Source organism: Eriocheir sinensis, chromosome 42, assembly GCF_024679095.1.
Source record: "Eriocheir sinensis breed Jianghai 21 chromosome 42, ASM2467909v1, whole genome shotgun sequence".
Classification (NCBI taxonomy): Eukaryota; Metazoa; Arthropoda; class Malacostraca; order Decapoda; family Varunidae; genus Eriocheir; species Eriocheir sinensis.
In genome coordinates, this window is record NC_066550.1 from 5,038,866 (window position 1) to 5,064,741 (window position 25,876).

A 25,876-nucleotide genomic window follows, 5' to 3' on the forward strand; every position below is an offset into this window, starting at 1 on the left:
GCAGACGTGACCCGAACATGTCAAAGGTGCGCGAAACTCGTGACAGTAATGCGCGAAAGTCGTGATGGTAAGAATTTAGGACTAAGCACTAAACTCGAGGATCGCGAAACTCAGATAGCGCGAAACTCGAGAGGGTACTGTAGTCATCTTCCACACCCTCATCACCCACATACACCTTCATCCTCCACACTCTCATCACCCACACCTTCATCCTCCACACCCTCATCACCCACATACACCTTCATCATCCACACTCTCATCACCCACACCTTCATCCTCCACACCCTCATCACCCACACCTTCATCACCCACACCATCGTCTGCGTTCACTGCATCACACCCTTCACCACCTCGACATAAAAGGGCATGAGGACGTGTCCTTGGGGCTCAGCGTGGTATCAGGGGTGGCCGACGTGGTGTTGGTGCCCATCGTTGTGTTCATGACGCTCGTGGTATCCAACCACGGCAGCCCCGTCATGATAAGGAGTTACTTTTATGTAAGCTACAAACATGCGTAATATGTAGCCTAGTAAGTGTATATATTCCATAATTGTGTTCATGAAAGCTTTTTTTGTGTGTGCATATAATGGCAAAAAACACATTCAGTTTTGTAAGGAGTTATTTTTATGAGCATCAAACATGCGTAATATGTAGCCTAATATGAATAATCGCGTTGGCAGGAGAGGAAGCATGCTGTGTGGTGGCGCGGGGCTTTTTTCCTAGTTAAGGTCATTTGCATTTAGACAACCCTCGACATCCTCAGTGAGATCTCTGATCTTACCTTATCCCTCCTCAAAAGGACTCTAGTCCTTCGTGACAAAGTCTTGTATCCCTCTGAGTCCCCATCCACCCTGGCAGCACGACTCCTTTATATTCTCCAGTGTCTCCCTCGAGGCAATGCCACTCCTAGACTTTGGGTGTTCTCCAATGCACTCCTCAGCAGCTTTGAAAGTTTCACATTTAATCCGGTAGCTGTGGGGATCATGTTTCTTAACCCATAGACGTCGGGATAGAGGACTATTGTCATCCTCACAGTGCGCGGGCGGTGTAGATAAATTTAGGAAAAATAGATGTTTTTCATTAATGCCCTGAGTGGCAATTTCAAATGAAAACATAATAATTTATACCGTTTTCTCACCACCAATCCTTCCTCTCCATGATGAAATAAATTGGAAGTGTCTAGGTTGCAGCACAGCAGAGATATGATGTTGGGAAGAGGTGCTATTTTTGGCCAAGCCGAGCGCACGTGTTCATGCTGGTGCTGTTGACCTGGACCTGGGTCTCCTGCCCCGCGCCACCACACAGCATGCTTCCTCTCCTACCAACGCGATTATTCATATTAGGCTACATATTACGCATGTTTGATGCTCATAAAAATAACTCCTTACGAAACTGAATGTGTTTTTTGCCATTATATGCACACACAAAAAATTTCATGAACACAATTATGGAATATATACACTCACTAGGCTGGAAAGGGGAAGTTGAGCCAATGGAATTTACTTGGATCTCCAGAAAGCATTTGACAAGGTGCCACACAAGAGACTTCTGTGGAAGTGGAGTGCATTGGAGGACTGAGAGGGGGACTTTTGAGGTGAATGAAGGACTTTTTAGAAAACAGGGAAATAAGGACGGTCATCAGGGATGTGAGGTCCTTGTGGGGGAAAGTGATTAATGGAGTCCCACAGGGGTCGGTGCGGACTCCAGTCATGTTTGTAATTTATATTAATGACATGACAGAGGGATTGAACAGTTATGTGAGTTTGTTTGCTGGTGATGCCAAGTTACTGAAGAAGATTGAAAGTGACGAGGACTGTCAGGCACTGCAACAGGACCTGGACAGGATATGGGAATGGAGTTGTAGATGGGAAATGAAATTCAACATCAGAAAGTGCAGTGTGTTAGGATTCAGAAAAAGCAAGAAGAAAATTTCAGGTAACTATACACTGGGAAATGAGAGCATTAACCCTTTCATTGCTAAACGCTCGCAGCGAGTGGTAGGCGCATTTGCTGGTGGTGCTAAACGCTCGCTGCGAGCTCCAGCCGCACTCAAATCTCCCGGGTATGAGAGTGTTCCAACATTATTTCTCACAACACAGAATTGCCAATTGAGTGTGTTCTTCACTAAATTTGGTGGAAAATCATATCAGCCCAGCACGGCAAATCTAGGGACAAGTAACTGGTGGATGTTGTTGTCCAATATAGCGGCATTTTAGCATAGCTTCACCTATCACCTGACTGATTCTTTGACCAAATAGTTGTAAATATTGCAGTTGGCAATACTGCCCTGCCAGCACCCCATCATCAAGAGATCTACAGTAGTTGCCTTACGGCTGACCATTGCGCACGTATAAATGTACGTCTTCACAGGCAACACCCCCTGAACGTGCCTGCACTTTCACAGGAGAGACTTACATTACCAAATCATATAGATCTTGGCCTCCTCTTTCCAATGGTGTTTTTGTTTTTTAGCTGCGATGAACAGTTTTTGAGATACAGAGGTTAAAAGAGCGAGCACTAGCGTCACTTGCTGGTGGTGCTAAAAGCTTGAGGGATTTGAGATAAAAGTGTGCTTAAGGCAGGCATGTGTCATGTCACCATGGTTGTTCAATATTTATATGAATGGTGTTATTAGAGAAATGAAGGGCAAAGTTGGGGAAGTTGGAGTAAAAATGTTCGCTGAGGGAAGGAAGTGGGTACTAAATTTGATACTATTTGCTGATGATCCAGTGCTCATTGCAGAAAATGAAATTGACTTACAAAATTTGGTCAGTGTTTTTGATAGTGTCTGTAAAACGAGAAAGCTGAAAGTAAATTGATGGTTTGTGAGCGGAGTAGAAGTGAGGTTGTAGATTTTGTATGCCCATATAGAGTGGGAATTGAATATGAAAAAGAATGCAAAATAAATTTGAATGGTGAAGAAATGGAGGAGGTCAATGAGTTTAAGTACCTGGGATCAGTTATGTGTAAGCATGGTGGTACGGAGGGAGAGATAAGAGAAAGGGCATTGCAAAGAAGAAGGGTGGTAGGGTCTTTGGGATGAATCATGAATGGCAGAAGTGTGAGCATGGAGGTAAAGAGGGATTTGAGAAATACAATAATAGTACCAGCCTTCACATATGCAAGTGAAACGTGGGCCTGGAATCAAAGTCAGAGGTCTAGAGTGCAGGCAGTGGAAATTAGTTATTTGAGGAGTGCCTGTGGTGTGAGTAGAATGGATGGAATGAGTAATGAAAGTGTGTACGAGCATTTTGGAATGTGTCACGGGGGTGAACGGAAGAACTGTGGAGTAGTGGAAGAAGTGAAGCGACAGATTTTAAAGTGGTTTGGCCACATGGAGCGAATGGAGGAGAGTAAGATGACCAGAAGGGTGTATGTGAGTGAGATAGAGGGAGGGAATGCTAGAGGACGACCTCCAGTGAAATGGAGGGATAGGGTGCAGGAGTATGTTAGGGAGAGGGGGGAAAGATCTTTGAGAAACTTTGAGCAGGCAAGGAGGGAGTGTCTGGATAGAGAAAGTTGGAAACTCTTCTGTCGTGGCCATCCCCTGGTGGGAGCTCCTTGGAGCAGGCGTCGATGAAATGATGATGAGAGAGATTGAAGCAGTTGAACCTACCGACACTGGAACAAAGGAGAGAGAATAGGGATCTGATTGTGGTTTATAGGGTGCTGAGTGGGATGGAGAAAGTGGACATAAGAGAATCAAGAGGTCATGGAAGGAAGATGAAAAAAGGAAGCCTGTAGAAAACACATTAAGATGAACAACTTTCCACAAAGAGTGGCGGAGGCTGGACCAGCCGGGAAAAAGATGTGGTCTACATAAGAGACGATTCATGAATTTAACTGGATTACAGTAGATACAGAGACAGGACAGTACGAGTGTAGCTCCTCTCCCGTATACCACAGCTAGGTGAAGACAACTAGGTAAATACACACACATGTAAAAATCTATCACCCCATACACACATCCAGACCACCGCCAATTGAGTATACTGCCATCCCAACATAATATAAACAAACACATGAATCTGTTAGAGCTGGACACACATCCACGTAACAGCCAAGTAAGTATGCTGCCACTCCAGCAAAACATACTTACACACATAACAGTCTATTACCCCATACATGCACGCACGCCAGAGCTGGGCATCGCTAACAAATTTGAGCTTCCGCTATCACAAATCCGCTAACTTATTCCATAACTTTCGCAATCGCAATTCTGTAAATTTTGAGATTTGGTTTAAATTGCAATTGCAAATCCACTATCGCAAATAGCTACACAATATTTGCAGTCTTCCGTCACAAAACTTCACACTTCAAATGCAAACCGCAAACAAAAACTATATTATCCATAGTTCTCGAATCTATTTTCACTCTATTTGTGATGTAATTCTGTAGCTAGGCACTGACCATACATACGATACTGCTACTTCAAGTATGGACGATTTGTAATCATACTAATTATTGTGTAATAATCTAATAAGCACCTATTTTAAAGTTATTTTTAATGAGAAGGACCAAAGGATGTTCATCATTGTGACTATCACAACTAAATCCATATTCATATGCCCTGTCTCCTTCAAAATACTGATTATGATGTTTATAATAAGATCCCCTGAGAGGTTTAGGTGAATGTGCTTTTTGTAAAAACTGGAAAAGGCAACAACTAAAAAAAGTTTTGAAGTTAATCATTTTTATTTTAATATTTGAAGAATCTATCAGATTGAGGCTGTCCAGGCTGAACCGGGTTGGCTCCTCTACGTGTTAGTGGAGGTTAGCGGAAGTAATACCGTAAATGCTAACCCGCAAATTAGCGACCTTTTTGTCGCAAACGCAAATCCACAAATGAAATGGAACTTCCGCTATTGCGGATTTGCAGACTAAATAGCGGAAGTACCCAGCACTGATACACACTAAAGCAGAGTCAACACAGTCATTATAATACAACCTATACATGTAGTGCGGCGACTATGCCTGATGAACGAGCCTCCCATAACCCACTTAGCCAGTGGGGTACCTCTTTGGCCGACTCGGTAAAGGAGTGGCTCTCCCGTCACGCTGGTCGCGGGTTCAATCCCAGGCAGCCGGCAAATACCCTCACTTTGTCTTGATTAATTTCTCGTGTGTTTCGATACACGCAGAGGACGTGCAGGAAAATAGAAAAACAGAAAAAATAAAATCCCGGGGCATGACATACACACCTGCTTCACCCTGTAAAAATCACCAACTCTACACAAAACATACATCACCAAAACTACTTCAACAAAACATACATATATCATCAACACCATATAAGCGAAACACACACAGACAACCATCAATTAGTCAGGGTAGAATACATACATCAGCGCCACTGTATCGGGTAACAGACATGGAACACATAACGCTACATGAGGGTAACATACATGCAGTCCAGGTTCTCCTCTAGGGATTCCAAAGCTTTTCTCTCCCTTCGCATGGCTTCAAGTAGCTTCACAGTGTCATCTGAAAATATTTACATACAGGTGTTACTATGGGCGTGTGTGTGTGCATGTGTGTGAAGCATGCTTGGATGCGTGTGCAAGAGTGTGTATGTGAATGCGTACTTGCGTGCATGCATCAGTACATACGGTACATGCATGTGTGTGTGCATTTACCTATTTTTATTTACCTATTTGTAGTATACAGGACCTGGACTCAAACTCAGTCAGTCCTGTCTCCCAATCTATATTTGTCCAACTTTTCCTTCATTTTATAGACACTGCCCGCTTCAACATCACTGCTTGGTCCAATCCACGTATGCACACTCCTGTATGGCAAACTGTACTTCTTTATGTCTTTCAAACAAGTCCCCTCCCTCAATTCCTTACTGTGCCCTCTTAGTTGCCTCCTCCCTTCCATCTGTATTGAATAATTTCTATCCAACACGTCCATTCCACTTGCGTTCCTGTACAATGCTATCAGGTCTCCTCTCTCTTCTTTCTTCCAGTGTTGGTAGGCACAGTTCCCCCAGTCTAGTTTCGTATGGCAAGCTTGATAGTTCTGGTACCATCTTAGTTGCAATCCTTTAAATCCTTTCGAGTTTCCTTAGGTCCTTTTTCTTGTGTGGTGACCAAACAACTGCTGCATACTCTAACCTTGGTCTAATCAATGTTGTTATTATTTTCTTCATCACGTCCCCATCCAAGCAGTGAAATGCCACTCTAATATTTTGCAGCAAACTGTATGTTTCTCCAAATATCTTGTTTATGTGCTTCTCAGGTGTCAGTGTATCTTGTATTATGATTCCTAAGTCTTTTTCTTCCTTCACCATGTCGATGACTGTTCCTCCCATCCTATTCACTCCACTTGGTCTATTTTTACTCTTTCCCATTATCATTGTGACATTTCTTTTTATTAAACTCCATTTCCCATTCTTCACACCATTCATGTATTTCATTTAAATCTTCCTGCAGTTTGTTACAATCATCCTCATCTCTTATTTTTCTAAGCAGTTTGGCATCATCAGCAAACATACTCATGTAACTCTACTTTTACTGGTATATCATTTAAGTACATTAAAAACATCTTAGGCACTAACATTGATCCCTGTGGAACTCCACTTGTGACCATTCTCCATTACGGTTTTTCATCTTTTCAACACGAGTCTCACTTCTTTGTTTGTCAGGTAATTTTTCATCCATTCCGTCATTTTTCTCCCTAATCCTCCTCTATGTTCTAGTTTCCACAGCAATTTTTTATGTGGAACTTATCTAATGCCTCTTTTAGGTCCAAAAATATGCATCCATCTCACTCCTGTACTATATCTATTACTCTTGAGTAAAAACATACATGTATTACATGTATTAGATTTGTGACAGAAGATTTACCTTGTCTGAATCCAAATTGACTTTCATTTATTATTTTCTCTCTTTCTAGATGGTCCACCCACTGTCTTTTAATTACCTTCTCACATAGTTTGCACATTACACTTGTTAGGGAAACCGATCTATAGTTCAGTGGCTCTTGTTTATTTCTGCTCTTATATAGTGGGACCATGTGTGCCCTCTTCCATTGCACTGGGACTTTCTCAGTCTTAATCAAACAACTTATAACATCATCAATTGGTTCTAGTAACTGTTCACTGCACTCATTCAGTACTAGGCCTGATATTTCATTTGGACCCATGATTTTATCTTTGTTGGGACACTATAGGGACTAGGTTTGGGGTGTTCCACATTGGAGGGGCCAGGTTTGGGGTGAACTGTGGGTGGAGATGGAGATGGGGTTGGTGCAATACTGTGGTGTATTTTTCCTGGTGTGGAGGTTATGGCTGGGTTGAAACCTTCCTCACCCTCAGTGTCACTGTCAGTCACTTCCTTCCTCTTTCCTCTTTCACTTTCATTTCTTGCTGCACATTCACTTTCTTCACAACTTGTGGACAGAATACCTGGCTGGTTCATGTACTCCTCCATCAGCCTCTAAAAATTTAATCGACTGTCAATTCATTGCATCAGGAGTAAATTGAATATCGAAGTACTTTCGTCTGAGCTGCAGGCATGAAGGGGCTGTCAAGCAGATCAAATCACCAGAGTGAGCAATCCTGCAATGAGCCAATAGGCTCTCTGTTGCCAGCATTTCCATGTTTCCATGTAGTGTTCAGCCTCCTCCTTCTCCTCCCATGCCCCATGATAACTCCAGGCAGTGTATAATAAACAGTTTTAAAACATTACAATATGTCTGAAAACTAATATAAAAAAATTATGCACACCAATCAAATGCATCCTAATGTGCCACAATTCCACTGTCCCTGTATACAATAATCTTTTTCGGGGCAGACAAAAACTGCATGCACTGGAGCAAAAGAATTACATTCCTCACATGTAGATCACACCTCAGACAGAGGACTTGTGAGTGGTGAAGGTTGGTACTGCCCGGGTTCTCACGCACACATGATAGATCTACCGCTTGTGACGATAATCACGAGGGACAGTGATCTAGGGTTAAGGACTCCTTGCAGGGGAGGGAGTGGGGGAGAGAGAGAAAGAGGGAAAGGAGAGTGAGAGGAGAGGGAGAGAAAGGGAGAAATGGGACTCAGCACCATCTCTACAACTGTAATCACGGGACAGAGGGGTTAATGATATAGAGCAGTTGGTTCAGCACCTCAAAATATATTCCTGACTGCCTGGGAGACTTGAGTAACATTCTAAACCTCTTCCTGACATCTAATCCTTCACCTTTTTCTGTTAAACAATTCAATCCATTGGGCTCCTCCAGTCAGAATCTTATTTCTGCATTGTCTTATAGCTCCTGTACAACTTCTGGACTCAATGTGAGGCGAAGCTTCCGGCATTATGCTTCAGCTCAGTGGGATGACTTAAGGATGTAATTTTCTGATTTCCCATAGAATGATTAACCCGTTGATTGTGAATTTCCTACAAGAAGACATCACCAAGCTACAGGAATGGAACAAAAAGTGGCTGCTACAAATCAATGAAAAAAAATCTAAAGTCCTGCACCTTGGGATGGAATATCCAGCATACCAATACTACATGGGAAACACTCCACTGTCCATCACAGAGGCAGAGAAAGACCTGGGAGTATGTGTTACCAGGCTAACAGTGAAGGCGAAATCCGTGCCAATCGCAGCGGATGGGTTAATGCCTTCTGATCAGAAACTCCTGTGCGTGAGCTCAGTGCATTACAGAGGTGATTACCTCTACGATGAGGATGCACATTCCATGTACTTTTTCTACTCATGTTGAAAAGCCCTGGTTTAATCACACTTGTTCTTGTGTTATCCAGGATAGTGTGGTAGCTCATAAAATATACCTGAGCCTTTGAACTCCTGCTTATTATGATCTTTACATTTCTGCCTTGAATCATGCCACATCTCTTTTTCAACTCACCACAAACTCCTTCATTAACAGAAAATGTCAAAATGTGCTAATCCTGAGACGTCACCTTCCGAAGGCATCTTGTCGCCACAACCACGTACGGCAGAAAACAGGTGACGACGGCAGGTGACACATCAGCAGAGTACTGTGAATAAGATGTTTCAGGCACTGGCCAGAAAGTGGGAGTGTTGCCATCTAGAAGAACCTTTAGTGTGTGTCATGAGATGGGGGTGCTGCCATCTAGATAGAGCTTTATTGTACCACACCGGAACACTCAGACACATCATCTCCAGCTTCTTCATCCATTATCCAGCCTCTTTGTAAACCAATTCCTCTTTTCCCCAAACATTCCTTACTGTCCACTCATAAATACTAGTGCACATTGGGTGTATTAAGTCGTCCATGGGTAATGGCTGGGAAAAGATCGGACAGACCTCATGTGCTAATATGCTGAAAGTTTGTCTGGCAACTCTATGGTGACTTACAGACTTGCCCTGTTAGTCAGGCGAGGGTTCATCATTACATGACTTCTTTTATTATGGTGGCAGCACCTACACACCTCCTGCTAAATCTGAAAATGCTCAGGAATGCATTTTTGCACGGTCATGAGTTTTGCATGAATCATGAGTAATCAAGAAATGTTTCTGAGCATTTCTCGTTTTTTGAGACTCCTGTGTTCACCACCTTTTAGCGCATCACACATTAAATTACTTCTGTTGAAAGCATGCCAATGATAACTTTAGTATTAACAGGTTAATTGACCCATTCACTGGGGTGAGGCAGAGGGGCGTCATGACTCGCCTGTACAGCCATCCAGTGACGCACCTGGCGTGCCATCCCTCTGTGCTGTAGACTCCAAGGAATTAAAATCTTGGACTGAGCTACAGGGAGGGCAGTGTGTCTTTGGAAGGCCTCACTCACTCGGATCTTGGCTCTGCCCCCTATGGTCATCATTCAATCATAAAACAGGAAATAATTGTGATGCCATTCTAATGACAACACACTCTTTGGCTGGCCGGCCCGACACGCTCCCATCACTTGTTCACTTTGTCTTTGCTTTGGAGGAGAGTTACTCATCTCCCAGTCATTATGGGTGACCTTTCTGATGACAGTAGTGGGGATGAGTAATGGTAGCCATGATGATGGTGGCTCCATGTGGGATGATGAGCTTGAGGCTCCTGAGGTAGAGATGAGGGAGGTGGACTTCAGCTCTGCAGCCTAATTAATACATACATTGTGCCGCACCACACTAAGAGCTTCTCAATGGCACGGAATATGCCTAGGGTCTAATGTTTATCAAACAATGTAGGAAACTATTGTCATTACAGATGATGAATTTTAAAAAATGTCTTCTATTTACAAAAATTATATGTGTATTAAACATCTGGGAAAGTCAATCTATTATGTTTTTATGTGAACTAAAATGTTTAACCCATCCGCTGCGATTGGCACGGAATTGGCCTTCACTGGTAGCCTGGTAACATATATTCCCTGGTCTTTCTTTGCCTCTGTGGTGGATAGTGGAGTGTTTCCCATGTGGTATTAGTATGCTGGATTTCCCCTCCCAAGGTGCATGATTTTACATTTTTCTTCACTGAATTGTAGCAGCCACTTTTTTTTCCATTCCTGTAGCTTGGTGATGTCTTCTTGTAGGAAATCAGCAGTCGAAGGGTTAAACAGTGATATTTTACAAAACTATCAACTTAAGACCTAATGGTGATAAGATGCCTACAGAGGGCAACACCTCAACTCTTCCAGACTTTTGGATAAAAAAAAAGTATCTCCAACAATTTTTCTTCTTCATCCCACTTCTCATTTTAATTCCAATGCCTCGATAGCTGTCACATCTGTCTCTAAAGCTGAATTCCTTGAGCAAACTTCCTCTAAAAATCCACTTTGAAAAGTTGAAAGCATTATCCCACTTATTCCCCTCTTGACTCCACTATGCCTATTATCAAAATACTTAAGAATGATGCTTTCTATGACCTCTCTGGTAAGAATCCTCAGAAGGCTTAGACTCTATGAAGTGTAGCCTATTCTCCTTGAAAACTGTGCCTCCATCTTTTCATCTCCAGTTTTTAACATCTGCCTTTCCTTCCTGCTCGAAGTATGCCTACATACAACCTATACGCAAGAAGGGTGACTGCTCTAATCCTTCAAACTACAGCCCTATAGCTTTGCTTTCTTGTCTTTCTTAAGCTTTTGAAACAGTCTTAAACAAATAAGTTCTTAAGCATCCACCAACTGCTGACCTCTCTGATCACCAGTACCACAAGGGATATTCTAATGGTGATCTAGATTTCCTAACTGATTGGTCATCCTCTCATAGCTGCTTCAATGAAACTTTTGCTGCTGCCTTACACATCTTGAAAGCTTTTGACAGTCTGGTACAAATCTTTGCTTTCCAGACTACTCTCCTACAGATTATCTCCCCCTCACTGTACTCTTAATTCCAGTTTCCCTTCAAACTGATCTAGACAGTCACTGTTCACCTGGAAAGCCATAACCAGAGGTGTTTTGCAGGGTTATGTTCTATCTCCCAATCTCTCACTTGTTCATTAATGAGCTTTCCAAAACAAACTGTTCTATCCACTCCTATGCCAATGACTATCCTGCATAATTCAAAATCGTTTAACACAAGACCGTCCCAATAGGAATAAGAGAAGTTGAGGCTGGACACTACAAAATGCTTAACCTATGACCTTGGAATTACTTCTGAAAGGGGCATAAGAAATTTGATATCCTTCAATGAGCAATGGCTTCCATGTCAAGGGGGTAGCTATGGGCATCTCCAACCAACTGCTGCCATTTGTGGTTGAGGTTGCTCCGGTTGATGAGCATATAATGCGAGTGAAGCTGAAGCACACACTGGGCTTCATGTCTCTTGTTGCAGTGTGCGCTCCTACCGAGATGCATGAAAGTTGATGAAACTGAAGAGAAGATGTTCTATGCCAAACTCAACTCCGTATTAGACCAGTGCCCTCCCCGGGACATACTCATTGTCCTGGGCGACTTCAATGCTACTACTGGCACTGACAGGGTTGGCTACGAGCAATGTGTTGGTCCCCATGGTTCAGGTATACCAGGAACATCAACAGCTCTCTACTCCTGAATTTTGCAAAATCCAGAAAATTGAGCCTTGGGGGTTCTTGGTCCAGGTAACTCTAGATTTATGGGAGTGTGGTTTCAGCGTGTTTTAAATAACGCGGGGTTCAAAATCCAAATAAATGTTTAATTCAAACGTTTTTTTCACTTATACGCGATATTTTATGGAGTGGCCACCAGATATCTCACGCAACTGGACTCACACAGCGCCTCAGCCACACAGCTGAGCTCATTCCTTCCCGCGCGCCACTTGAACAACAACATAGTACCCACGCTGCCACGCTACTCAACAATAGGCAAGTACGGTACCAGTACCGGTACTAACGGTACCAGCTATACGGTATGGTACAGGTACCAGACTGCTCGGTACCGGTACTAATACTAGCCAGTCGCTCATGGTGTCCCACATTTCTTCCTCACACGAGTGAGGCTGAGACTGAGTGCCTGAGTGGATATCTCGGTGATATGGATATTCTCTCTCTCTCTCTCTCTCTCTCTCTCTCTCTCTCTCTCTCTCTCTCTCCACTGAATGAAGTGAATATTTATTTTTCGACAGAAACCTACCTCTTGTTTGATTTACATTGTTTTTGATTTACGCGACCTCTTCAAGGACACAATACTCATGTAAATCGAGAGTTACCTGTACCAGAGACCAGAGCTGCACCGCTGGTCTTGGTATAGTGATGACGGAGGGGTAGCTAAGGATTTACATAGATTTACATAAAAAATCAGACCACACAGACCCCATGGTCCAGACTAGGTGGTCTGTCCTTAAACCTAAGTGATTTTACATTAATCAGAAGACTCCAAAACGTTGCATTTCTACTCTAGTTGATATTAAGTTGAAGGAAGTGACGGTCGAGCTTATTTTTGAAGGAGTCAATCGTGTTACACTGGACCACTGATGATGGGAGCTTATTCCATTCTCGCACTACAACGTTGGTGAAGAAAAATTTGGTGCAGTCTGAATTTACTTGTCTACATCTGAGTTTTACGCCATTGGTCCTCGTGCGCAAAGTGTCATCGATCATAAACAATGTTGATCTGTCTACATTCGTGAAACCATTAAGTATTTTAAAACATTCGATCAGTTTTCCTCGGAGGCGACGTTTCTCAAGAGAGAACATGTTAAGGGTAGAAAGCCTTTCTTCGTAGGATTTGTTGCGCAAGGAAGGGATCATTTTCGTTGCCCGACACTGAACACCTTCTAATTTAGCAATATCCTTTGCATGGTGGGAGACCAAAACTGTACCGCATATTCCAAGTGGGGTCTGACTAAACTGTTGTAGAGCGGGAGTATTACATCTTTATTCTTAAATAAAAAGTTTCTTTTAATGAAGCCCAATATTCTGTACGCTTTATTTGCTGCATCGATGCATTGCTGTGAGAATTTGAGGTTTGACGCGATTTTGACCCCCAAGTCCTTCTTGACGCATTGAACGCTATTGAGTTAGACGCCGCGCATTTCGTAATCGAACTTCTTATTTCCTGTTCCAACTTGAAGGACCTGGCACTTGTCTACGTTAAACGGCATCTCCCATCTATCCGACCAAGCTGAAATTTTGTGCAAATCCTCTTGGAGGCTTTGCCTGTCTTCGTCAGTGAGAACCGAGTTTTCCAGAGTGCTGAGTTCTTTGCAACTGACCACAGGCTTGTTGCACCATTCAAGCTCCATGTCAGGTCAAGAAGAATCTCGAAATGCAACACTACTGTGTTCCATCTCGAGAGGCTGAAGGACCTGGCATGTGCTCAGGAATATGCAGTGACAGTCTCAAATCGCTTCGATGTGCTCGGTATCCTGGAGGACCCTGTAGAACTGTGGGATACCTTCAAGCATGAGACTCTGAAAGCTGCCAAGGAGTGTAATGAAGAACACCCGAGATCTAGGAGTGGCTTTGCCTCGGTGGAGACACTTGAGAATATTGAGGAGAGTCATGCTGCCAGACTTGCTGGGAATCAGGACCAATATAGGGCTCTGTTGCGTAGGACTAGAGCTCTCCTGAAGAGAGACATGGAGAGGTATGTCAGGGGTCTCGCTGAGGATGTCAAGGGCCATTTAAATGCGAATGACCTTCGACCTGCTTACCAAGCCCTGAAGAAGCCCTGCTCCAAATCTCCCTCTCAGGTGAGCGCTATCCGAACAGCTGACGGCTGCCTCGTGTTGGCCATGGATGGGCAGAGAGCTCATTGGGCTGAGTACTTTGAGCAATTGTACATGGCGGACCCTCCATGTGGGCAGCTTCCAGTTGCTGGGTTGCAGGTGGCAGATGCTGATCCACCTATCAACAAAAGCCCACCTTCTCTGGCCGAGGTCAGAGAGGCTGTGGCAAAGCTGAGGGCTGGAAAGGCACCTGGCACCTGTAAGATCAGTGCGGAGCTCCTCAAAGCTGGAGGTGAGTCCATGATCCACGGGTTGCATGCAGTCTTGACTGCCGTATGGCAGTCTAGTACCATTCCTCCTGACTGGAAGAGGGGGTTGGTCATTCCTACCTGGACTCTGTGTACTTTGTGGGATTCCAGCAAGGACTATTGGTTTGCTGACTGGCCTGTATACTGGGACAGAGTGTTGTGAAATGTGAGGGGGGGCTTGTCCAGCTTCTTTCCTGTGAATGCAGGAGTGAGGCATGGCTGTATCCTTGCCCCATCATTTTTCAGCACTTCAGAGTTGTGGACCAGTCATTGTGGAGTCATTGGCAATACCAGGGTCACAGACCTTGTTTTTGCCGATGATGCAGTAATCCTGGCGGAGTCGCTGGAGGTTCTGGTGATGGCTCTTGAGGCACTGCACGAGGAGGCAAAGCCCTTGGGACTTCAGGTCTCCTGGGCCAAGACCAAGGTACAGATGTTTGGAGGCTTGCTAGATGAAACAGTATAGTCTGTTCATGCGTGTGGCAAGGACGTTGAGATCTCAGAAAGTTTCACATATCTTGGAGAGTAGTTCATAACAACGATGAGTCTTGCCAGGAAGACTTATGGCAGATTGGCTTGGCCCACGGTGTTATGGACTCGCTCAACACGAGTATATGGTGTTGTCGATACTTGTGCAGAAGGACAAAGATCTGGATCTTCAAGTCCCTTGTGCTCCCTGTCTTACTCAATGGTTGTGAGACATGACACTAAATGGGGACATGGAGAGTTGGATTGATGCCTTTGGTAATAAATGCCTATGCAAAATCATGGGATATCGCTGGAATGACTGTGTCAAATTGGCGACTACTCCGTGAGACTGATTCAACACATATTACCTGCATAGTCCATCAACACCAACTCCGGCTATACAGGCACGTGGCACATTACCCAGAAGCCGACCCAGCTCACTGGGTTGTCTCTGTAAGAGACAATCCTGAGTGGAGGAGGCCAAGGGGATGCCCACAGAGTTCATGGCTTGAGCAAGTCAATAGCTCCTGCCAGGAGGTACTTGGGATGGGAAGGGGGCCTGAATGGAGACTCGCCTGATGGGACCCCCAGGTTTGGCGACGTAGGGTGGGTGAGGCGATGCGCCCCCCCGGCATATGCCCCCAATGATAGACTGATTGATTGATTGATTGAATGCCTCAATAACTCAATTTCTCCACTTATTAATATGACACAATCATCCAAAGACCTACCCCCTATTCTTTGCTAACACTCAGCTGTTGTCTTCTACACTAAACATTTTTGGTCTATTCTTAACTCAAAAATGGATATGCCTCAGTGGTGCAGTGGCTAGTATCCCTGACTACATATCTGCGGGCCTGGGTTCAAATCCCGGCCTGAGCAGTTGGTGTGCAGCCCACCTAGCTGCTCGTCCTTCCTTTCAGGATGGTTGATAAATGGGTGCCTGGGGAAACCTGAGGAAGGTAAAGCTGTGGTACCCCAGATGTTACACTGGCCCTGTGTGGGGTTGAGGGTTCCCTCCCACCACAGGCTCAAAGGGCCAACGGGACAGAAATGAGCACACCACCACAGGCAGCTGCAGCATATCCTCCCAACTTTACCTTACCTTTACCATGGCTCAAAAAGTTCATATCAAATCTCTTGCTAAATCACCTTCCTTAAAGTTGGCCATTCTATTTTATCTCCACCAGTTTTTTCCCTTCCTAGATGATCCACATAGGAAAGCCTTGTCTGCCTCATATGGAGTATGCATCTCTTGTGGTGGGGGTTCCACACACACATCCTTTTTGGACACAGTCAAAGGCTTTCCATCTCATCAACTCCCCTCCTATTACTGAGTCTTCTACCTCTTAACCCTTATACCCTGTGATAAAATGAGTGGGCAATGTTAAGTTACGTACATAAAACATGGGTAACTAATGTTAACCCGTCCACTGCGATTGGCACGGATTTCGCCTTTACTGGTAGCCTGGTAACATATGCTCCCAGGTCTTTCTCTCCCTCTGTGGTGGATAATGGAGCATTTCCCATGTGGTATTGGTGTGCTGGATATCCCCTCCCAAGGTGCAGGACTTTACATTTTTCTTCATTGAATTGTAGCAACCACTTTTTGTTCCCTTCCTGTAGCATGGTGAGGTCTTCTGGTAGGAAATCTGCAGTCAAGGGGTTAACAGGTGTTCCCTTGCATACCTTAGTGTTCAGTCAAAATATTGCAACAAACACTGGGACAATTAAATATCATTTGAAAGCTTAGAAGTTGCTCTTTGCTATGGTATAATGATAAATAAACAAATGGAACTTATATATTTCTCTAAATGGGAAACCTCCTGTGTCACCTTACACTCGTCATCTGACATGATTCTCGTGGCACACTCCTCTCTTATCTAGGTCAATAAGAAGAAAAAAAAACAATTCTCACATATTGTCATGTATCATATCATGTGCCTGAAATACTTATTTAATCATGGAAATACATATATGTCTACTATCTTGCCTAGAAATTGGTAAAAAATATAAAATACAGCACACATTGCGACTGTGTACTCACCACAGGAAAATCTGGAGCCTGACTACAACATAAACAAATCCTTGTAAAAGCTGGGACGTGATTGGCCAAGCATCCAGCATGTTGAAAACAAAGGGCCAATGACAGGGTTTGATGTATGATGCATAGTCTCAAGCATAAACAAACTGTGTGTCATAAAATTCCACCACAGTGATGCCTCTCTATCTATCTTATCAATACTCTCATAATGGCCACTTTTCTGAACTTGCTAACTACATGCCCTCCACCCCTTACATGACTTTCTACTCTAGCTCATCCTCATGATATCCAAATCCCTTATGCAAAAGTAAACCAGCATCTTCATTCTTCCATCCCTTTTGCTGGTAAACTCTGGAACAGCCTTCTTTCAACAGTATTTCCTCCTGCCTACAACTTGAACTCTTTCATGAGGGGAATATCAGAATACCTCTTTAACCTGGTAGCAGCGAGGATCATGTTTGTTAATGGTCCCTCCAAGCGAGAAAAATGAGAAAAAAATCACCCCTCACACATACCAATTCATAATATATATCAAAGCATTTGTGACCAGATTATGTATCATCTATTTTGGGAGGGTTTATATAATTTCACAAATTTGGCCCGTTGCTGCAACAAGGTAAAGCCACAAATTTGGCCCGTCGCTGCTACCGGGTTAATCAAAACTGACCCTCTATTTTAGCCTCCCATATTGTTTTCTTTTTGCTGGAGTAGCACTTAAGTGGCCTTTTTGTTTTCTGTTTTTAAGCCCTTGAGCAGCTTTCATTGCTGTTTAAAAACTATAAAGTTGTATCAATGCCTTTTTCATGTGGCATCTCCTATGATGATTTGAAGATGCTGATGATAATGATGATGATGATGGATCTGTGGCATAGCCAGGGGGGGGGAACAGGGGGCACGTGCCCCCCCTTCAGGAACTCCTTTTTTGTGGGTTTGTTGGAAGTTCTCGAGAATGACATGCTGTGCATGGCTGTGACCGCCCAAATAAATAATATAGTGTAGATCAGCGGTTCTTAACCTGGGGGTCATTTGGGGTTTCTCAAGGGGTCGCGGAGGCTTTGGGAGAATATAATTTATTTCATGTACGTGAAGTGGCCAGCTGCTGAAAACATCAACCACAATCAGCCAGTCAACCAGATCATAGCTACGGGGGGGAGGTCTGTATGTGCTCCGCTCTTGGCTGTGACTCCCAAGGCACAGCAGTTGCACCAAGGTTTTGAGTCATGAAAGTATGAGGCCAAGAAAACTGAAGGTTCATTTTGAGTCTTACCATAGCCAAATGGTGGACAAAAGCTTGGACTACTTCAAGCGAAAAGAAGCTGCTCTGAAGGCCAGTCGCATAGATTCCATTGGTCAGTTCGCTCATCAGAACAAAGCAGCGCACTGGAGGCTTCATACAAAATTGCTATAAAAATCGCGCAGACCAAGAAACCTCATACTATTGGTGAAAATCTGATTAAGCCTGCATTCTGGAAGCAACGAAGGTGATTCTTGTAGAACAGCAGGCACACAAATTGAGGGCAATTTCCCTTTTGAATGATATAGTCAAAAGTAGGATCTCGGACATGTGTGGATATTTTCCTGCATGTGTTGAGTGCTGTGAAGAGTAGTCCTGTTTATTCCTTGCAACTGGATGAGTCGACAGATGTTGCCTCATGTTCCCAACTTATTGTTTATGTTCGCTACTTTGACAAGGAAGGTATGAAGGATGAGTACTTGTACTCTGAGCCAGTGGCCACAATAACTCGTGGAGAAGATATTTTCAAAATCCTAGAAGCCTTTCTCCTTATTAAACATGGGCCAAGTTGGGAAGCATTTGTTGGTCTGTGTACAGATGGGGCTCGTTCCATATTTGAGAAGAATGTCGTTCCGCATGTCTCCTTCACTCATTGCATGATTCATCTTTATGCTTTGGCGATGAAGACTATCCCGCCTGGACTTCAAGAAGTGCTCACAGACGTTGTGAAGATTGCGAACCATATCCGAGGGAACGCAACAACTTCAAGGATTTTTAAAGTGCTTTGTGAAAAAATGGGCTCTGACTTCTCTGTTCTCCTGTTTCACATGGAGGTATGTACGTTGGCTCTCACGTGGCAAAGTTCTGAATCGTGTGCTGCAACTTCAAGAGGATATAACAATGCTGTTGCAAGAAGGTCGTACCTCGAAAGAAAATCTTCACAAAATTATGCAAGATATTTGTTTCATAACAAAGGTTGCCTACTTGGTTCATTTCTTCCTCTGAAGTGAATTCCCTGAATATCACTCCAAGGAAACCTTGCAATGCTGCACACAGTTCGTGACAAAGTGGCAGTATTCAAGTGTATGATTCAACTTTACATGAAAAGAGTTCAGGACAGTTACACAACTTTCTTCCCTCATATGACAACTATCCTCGATTCTATGGCAGAAGCTGAATGCAGTTTCCGTGAGGAGATCTCAGCTCATCTTCTGGAGGTGAATGACGCCATCAAAAGTTACTTTCCAGGACTGGATGACCGCTGTACTGATGCGTGGATCTCCAGACCCTTCTCAGTGAAGGACAGTGCCATCTGTGATACTGATGTTGCTGCGAAGGTAGAATTTCTTCAAATTCGTGAGGATACTCAGTTGAAAGTCAATTTTTCTGGACAAGAGCTTCCGACATTTTGGGTGACACTGAATGACGAAAATCCTCTTCTTTCGGTGCGTGCACTGACCATACTGGACCTCGACCTATCGCTGCGAGGCTGGATTCTCATCAATGATGGCACTGAAAACGAAGGCACGCAGTAGACTTGTGATTGACAGTGACATGAGGTGTTGCCTGTTGAGCACTGCTCCTCGCTTTGATGTACTACTTATGGCTGCAAAACAATGACGTCAATCCTCCTACTGATTGAATAAGTAGGTTTTATTTTATGTGCATTAGTTCCATGGATTTTGAAATAGCACTTGTAGGAGATCTGTGGCATTTTTCAAGGTCTTTTATTTGTAATATTTTCTATAAATCAGGATCTTCATATAGTTTTGTTTTACCTTACCTTTACACAAAGGTCACCATTACAAAATTTATTATAGGGGTCACGGCAATACCCTGGAGAGTCTCAGGGGGTCATACGATGAAAAGGTTAAGAACCACTGGTGTAAATCCTTATCAGTATTGAGACAGACTGGTAAAGATTGTGCCCCCCCCTAACTGAAATCCTGGCTACACCCCTGTGATGGATACAATAAGCTAAGGCAATCAGCAGTTTACAAAAAATAACAGGTACTTTACCTATGAGGATGTCCATTTGTTTGTTATGGAGCCTGAGGGCACCACTGGCCACCATGCTTGCTCTAAAGAAGGCCTTGTAAGCCATCTTCTTACTGGGGAGTCCTAACATTACTTCCTTCAATTTACCACTGAAAGATGAGGAAGAAAACTGATAAATTAGACATATGATTAAATAATCTGCCACTAAACTTTGCGACATGTTTCAGTTTGCCTTTACCAGTATTTTAAGATGAAACAATTATGTTGGCACACATGATTCTTGTTCAGCAATTCTCAAACTGATGTATATATTCCTTCAGAGGTAAGGGAACAGAGTCTTGGTGGTATGTGATGTGCCTAACATCTACTGGGGACTTTCTAAGCTGAATTATGGTACAATAGAGCAGTGTCTGATCCCCAGGCATTTAGGAGATGGAAAAGCTACTTGCTTCTCTGAAAGGGCTGATGCAATGGAATATATACCGTATATTTAATTTTAATAATTTAATGAATTTCATATAAAAATGTATCAGAAAAAGCATTCTGCAGCAAAAAAGCAGAATGCATTGACTCCAAAATCTTTGTCTTTAGAAAATCAATGGTAGTTTTGAATCCTCATTATTTTATTGCAGGGTTGTTTGATTTAAATCAGTGGTTTTATTTAATCAAGACTTAAGTCAAAGAATTTTTTTAAAGCTTTTGATTTAAATCAAGATTTACATAGTAATTTGTTTTTTTAAAATATCACTGATTTGAGCCTTGATCTTATTACAAGGTAACAACATAGAAGGGAAAAATAAAGAAAACACTAACTTTGATATCAATATTTTCCCTAACAACTTCACAATTTTTTTATTTAGTCAGGCCATTGTTTGAGCAGGTACATGTGTCACTGCTCAAAGTGGGTACGTGACGTGGGGCTGTTCCTTCCAATACTTCCGCTGCACCCTTCCCCTCTCCCTCATAACATCCATCTCTCACTGGGCACCCCAGGCTTCCTCGAAAGTAGAGCAGAGAGGGGAAGGTAGAGTGAAGTTAGCCACCAGCCAAGCTCTTTACTGCTGTCTCCTACCATCACTACCTTGTTCCTGCCACCCCTGCTTGTTCCTGCTACCGGCACCTAGTGTGATTGTGTGTGGAGATCAATACACGGCTCGGAAGCAGTTTGTGTTTCACCTTCCTCCCAACCATCTCCATGAGAAGCAGTATTTTGTACTTTCATGCTAATATTTCTGTAGTAACTTCACTGAATGTTCAGTAAAGTACAGTCGCAATATGAAGTGATGTCGCCGCTCTCAAAATGTTTCATACGGGAGCATTTGAAGGTAACGGAAGTGATGTGTATTTATTGTTTATGTTATAATGTTCCCTTTTAATGATAATCTATAATACCTTGTGATGTAAAACACGGTAAAATAACGTAGCAGTACCTGAATTACAATTATACATTCATTTGCTTTAAAAAATGCGACTGCAAATGTAATGTGTTGTCTTCAGTACTTAAGACAACCTTGAAATGATTTAGCTCACGTCGTGTGCTTATCTTTGCAAAACAGTTGTTATACGTTGTTCAGATTTAGGTGATATATATATATATATATATATATATAATATATATGTATATATACATATATATATATATATATATATATATATATATATATATATATACAGTGGCCGCGAAAAAAAATGTTACATTTGAGCGCAAAAAAAAAATGTTACACGCGAATCAACGTAACATTTTTACTCACGTTCCCGCCATAAGAGAAGTGGGCGGAGCTTGTGCTGACGTAGTGCGCTTGGTCCCCCCTTACTCCCTTCCCACCCCACGCCTCGCTCCTCAGTGAGCTCCCGGAGCTCGACGAAAGAGGGGCAAATGTGTGCCGCTCCCGAGCGCACCATTTTCTACTCGACCCCCACCTTTCCCGCCCTGTATCTCCACTTCTACCAGTCACAATGGCAAAAAGTCACCTGTCTTTGGTGCAGAAGAGTCGGGCCCTGACTCTATTAGAACAAGGAATGTGTGTGATACGCGTGGCGGCTGAGCTGCAGGTCGCAAGAATGACGATTTACCGCCTCAAGAGAGCAAGTAGCACTGCCCTGGGTACCACTCCACGACGGAAGAAGGGCTCTGGCCGGCCAAGGAAGACTTCGCCACGCACAGACCAACTTCTGAAGAGAGAAGTGATGTCAAACCCTAGTATAACGGCGTTAGAACTAAAAGAAAACCATTCAGAGCTGCTCAAGAAGGTCACAGTCAGAACGATACAGCATCGACTTCAGAAAGACTTGAAATTGCCAACACGTCGAGCCGCCAAGAAACCTCTTCTGACTGAGAACATGAAAAAGAAAAGGCTGCAGTTTTGCAAGAAATATCAACACTGGACATCAGAGGAGTGGAAGAAGGTCATGTTCAGTGATGAGAGTACGTTCCGGCTCATCAGGGGTACTTCGAAGATCGTCAGACGCCGAGAGATGCCTCCGCTTCGACCGAAGTACAGTCAAAACCGTGAAACATCCCGACAGCGTGATGGTGTGGGGTGCCTTCAGCGGGAATAAGGGCTTATTCTTCCTACCCAAGAACGTCACTATGAAGTCAGACAACTACATCGATGTTCTGCGTGACCACATGGTGAAGTTCTGGGAGATACACGACTGCAACTTTTTTATGCACGACGGCGCACCAGCACACAGATCAAAAGCGGTGAAGAAATTCCTCGAGGACAACCATATTAACGTTCTGGAGTGGCCTGGTAACTCCCCTGATCTCAATCCAATCGAAAATGCATGGAACAAAGTGAAGAACACCCTGCAGAAGGAACGACCCAGCAGCATACCAGACCTGAAGGAGGCCCTGAAGAAGCAGTGGATTTCGATGGACTTGGAGTATTTCGCCACTCTCGCCACTTCCATGCCCAGGAGGATCGAGAGGGTCATCAAGATGAAAGGAAATATGACAAAATACTAAAATGTAAACAATTTTGTATAAATATTGTAATCATAAAAAGGTGAATAAAACCCATTTAGCTTGTATTTTTGTGTTTACGTAACCAAAAAATCATGATGTAACATTTTTTTTTGCGGCGACTGTATATATATATATATTGGGTCATTCCATGAACTGTCTTCTGCAGTTATTAATACACACGCACAGTATGACACGAAGCGAATGGACAGTTACTGGCGTTACTTTGCGTTTTATTGATTAAGAGACGATCAAATAATAAGGTTTCTCATTAAACACCTTTTATTCACGATGATGGCTTCTTATCATAAGCATGGGCACTGAAATATATAGTAACATTGCTCAGTAACGATGATGAATGAAGAATGCTTTCATAGGTAGGGTTGCCATAATTATTTGAACTATCAAAATTCCGGACGCCTCTACGAACACTCGACCATAGTCTAATGTTTGGGAACGCTGCGATTAACCTACCCGCCCACACCACCACCTCCATTTCAAAGCCATATATTCTTATTTCCCCACCTTCCTCGATTATTCTATGGCACTTATAAGCTGTGGACATGTTCCACTGATCACCTCCAAGCATTAGAAGTCTACATGAAGTTTTTGTCATCGTTAAATTAACCAAGAAAGGCAATGATGTTTGCGATCGGCGGCAAAGTGAGGAGCTTGGAGTTACAAAACACGACTATTCTGAAGCTATTTATTCTTATTTTTCCATCTCTGACAATCCCTCGATAGTTATAGGCTGTGGGCATCTTCCCTTGATCACTATCATTCATTAGAAGTCCACGTAAAGCTTTTGTTATCGTTATGTTGACCACGAAAGGCAAAGAGTGAGTCAGGGGTGAATAATAGGTATGGTGTGCGGGCGATGACGTCATCATCAAACGAGAGTATATTTTAAATAAATTACGCCATCCTTGTTTAGGATATCGACTAATTATGCATGTCCTATGTGTTGTGCATATGTTAGATTTAGTGTTGTCAACAATGATCATGAAAAGATAATTTTACTTTCTGTTTGAGTAATATGTCGATAGTTGGACTTCATTTGACTTGTTCCTTGCTGAACGAAAACACTTTGTGTCAAAATATTTCGACAACTCTTCGTAAGACATCATTGAATATTTCTTTTTTATTTTTTTTCTAGCTTCTAAAATATATTTAGTTAAATTATGCTGAAGATACAGGAAAATAATGGTACTCTTGAAAATATATAACGATACTTGCGTGATCGAAAATAAACGTAGACGGCGACAACACTTCATATCGCGACTGTACATGCTAATATTTCTGTAGTAACTTCACTGAATGTTCAGTTTCATTCTGAATGTCAACAGACTGTAGGAGTGGGACAGACAACCTTTTTCAAATTTCATCTGATTCTGAATCAGAAAATATGACAAATATGAAGCTACAGTTGCAGTCATGGATAAATGAATTCTGAGGTACACATACAGCTGTTGATGATAACCTCAGGACACTAAGAGACTCATTCCATGATTTGCCAAGTAGTCCTCGTACCCTGCTCCAAACTACTCAGTTAGTACCTACTGAAAAGATTACAGGTTTGACATATGCATATCTTGCTGTAAGGGATCAACTTCTTGTTACCTCTAAGAAATATCCTTCAAGTTTGTTGGACACTGATTTGAAACTAGCCTTAAATATTGATGGCATTCTCATCTTTAAAAGTACAAATGAGGATCTCTGGCCAATCCTTTGTGCAATAATGAACTTGACACCTTTGGCAGTGTTTCTAGTCGCTCTTGCCTTTCGAAATTCAAAGCTAGATAACAGTGATTTTCTTCTTGATACATTGAAAGACATGAAACAAATTCTGCAACATGGTGTACAGTATGGAAACATGATTTACACTGTTACACTAAGTTGCATAATCTGTGATGCCCCAGCTGAAGCATTAGTGAAGTCAATAAAGTTACATTCAAGATATTATGGTTGTGACCACTGCACCCAGAAAGGTCTGCGAATAGGAAGGATGACTTCTCCAAAGAGGGATGGCATCATTCTGAAAACAGACGAGTCTTTCAGAAGCCAAACAAAGCAGACCATCATTAAGGTAGATCCCTTTTCTGTGATCTGCCAGTAGATAGGGTTAAAGCCTTTCAATGTGATTATATGTGTCATGCCCCAGGAGCTGTATTTTCTTTTTTTCTATTTTCCTACACATCCTCTGCGTGTATCGAAACACACAAGAAATTAATCAAGACAAGGTGAGGGTATTCGCCGGCTGCCTGGGATTGAACCCACGACCAACATGACGGGAGAGCCACTCCTTACCGAGTCGGCTAAGTGGGTTATGGGAGGCTCGTTCATCAGGCATAGTCGCCGCACTACACGACTTTTCCCTCAATGTAGATTAATTTCTGTGTGTTAAGACCTTTAGACTGTGACCCATTTTGGTGCACTATTTCACAATGTCCCCATAGACATACCTCAAACACTTCCCATTTTCTATTACCCTCGGAGTATAGGCCATCCTACCAGTTACCCCTTCGGGGAAACTCAACAGAACTGCAGGAGAGAATCCCACCGCTGCCATCACTGTCATGCCCCGGGAGTTTCATTTTCTCTTTTTCTATTTTCCTACACGTCCTCTGCGTGTATCGAAACACACGAGAAATTAATCAAGACAAAGTGAGGGTATTCACTGGCTGCATGGGATTGAACCCGCGACCAACGTAACGGGAGAGCCACTCCTTACCAAGTCGGCCAAAGAGGTACCCCACTGGCTAAGTGGGTTCTGGGAGGCTCGTTCATCAGGCACAGTC

At 43.0% G+C, this 25,876-nt stretch overlaps 1 protein-coding gene across 2 annotated transcripts in view; it reads right to left on the reverse strand.

The window, feature by feature from the left end:
* The window catches only part of LOC127009846 (uncharacterized), a 148,249-nt gene that overhangs the window by 104,401 nt on the left and 17,972 nt on the right, over positions 1–25,876 (reverse strand). For both annotated transcript variants that reach the window (XM_050883213.1, XM_050883214.1), the window contains 2 exons: positions 20,135–20,262; positions 5,406–5,484 (listed from right to left, as the gene is read on the reverse strand). In XM_050883213.1, the coding sequence (XP_050739170.1) occupies positions 5,406–5,484; positions 20,135–20,262 (207 nt within the window). The remainder of the gene's footprint in view (positions 1–5,405; positions 5,485–20,134; positions 20,263–25,876) is intronic.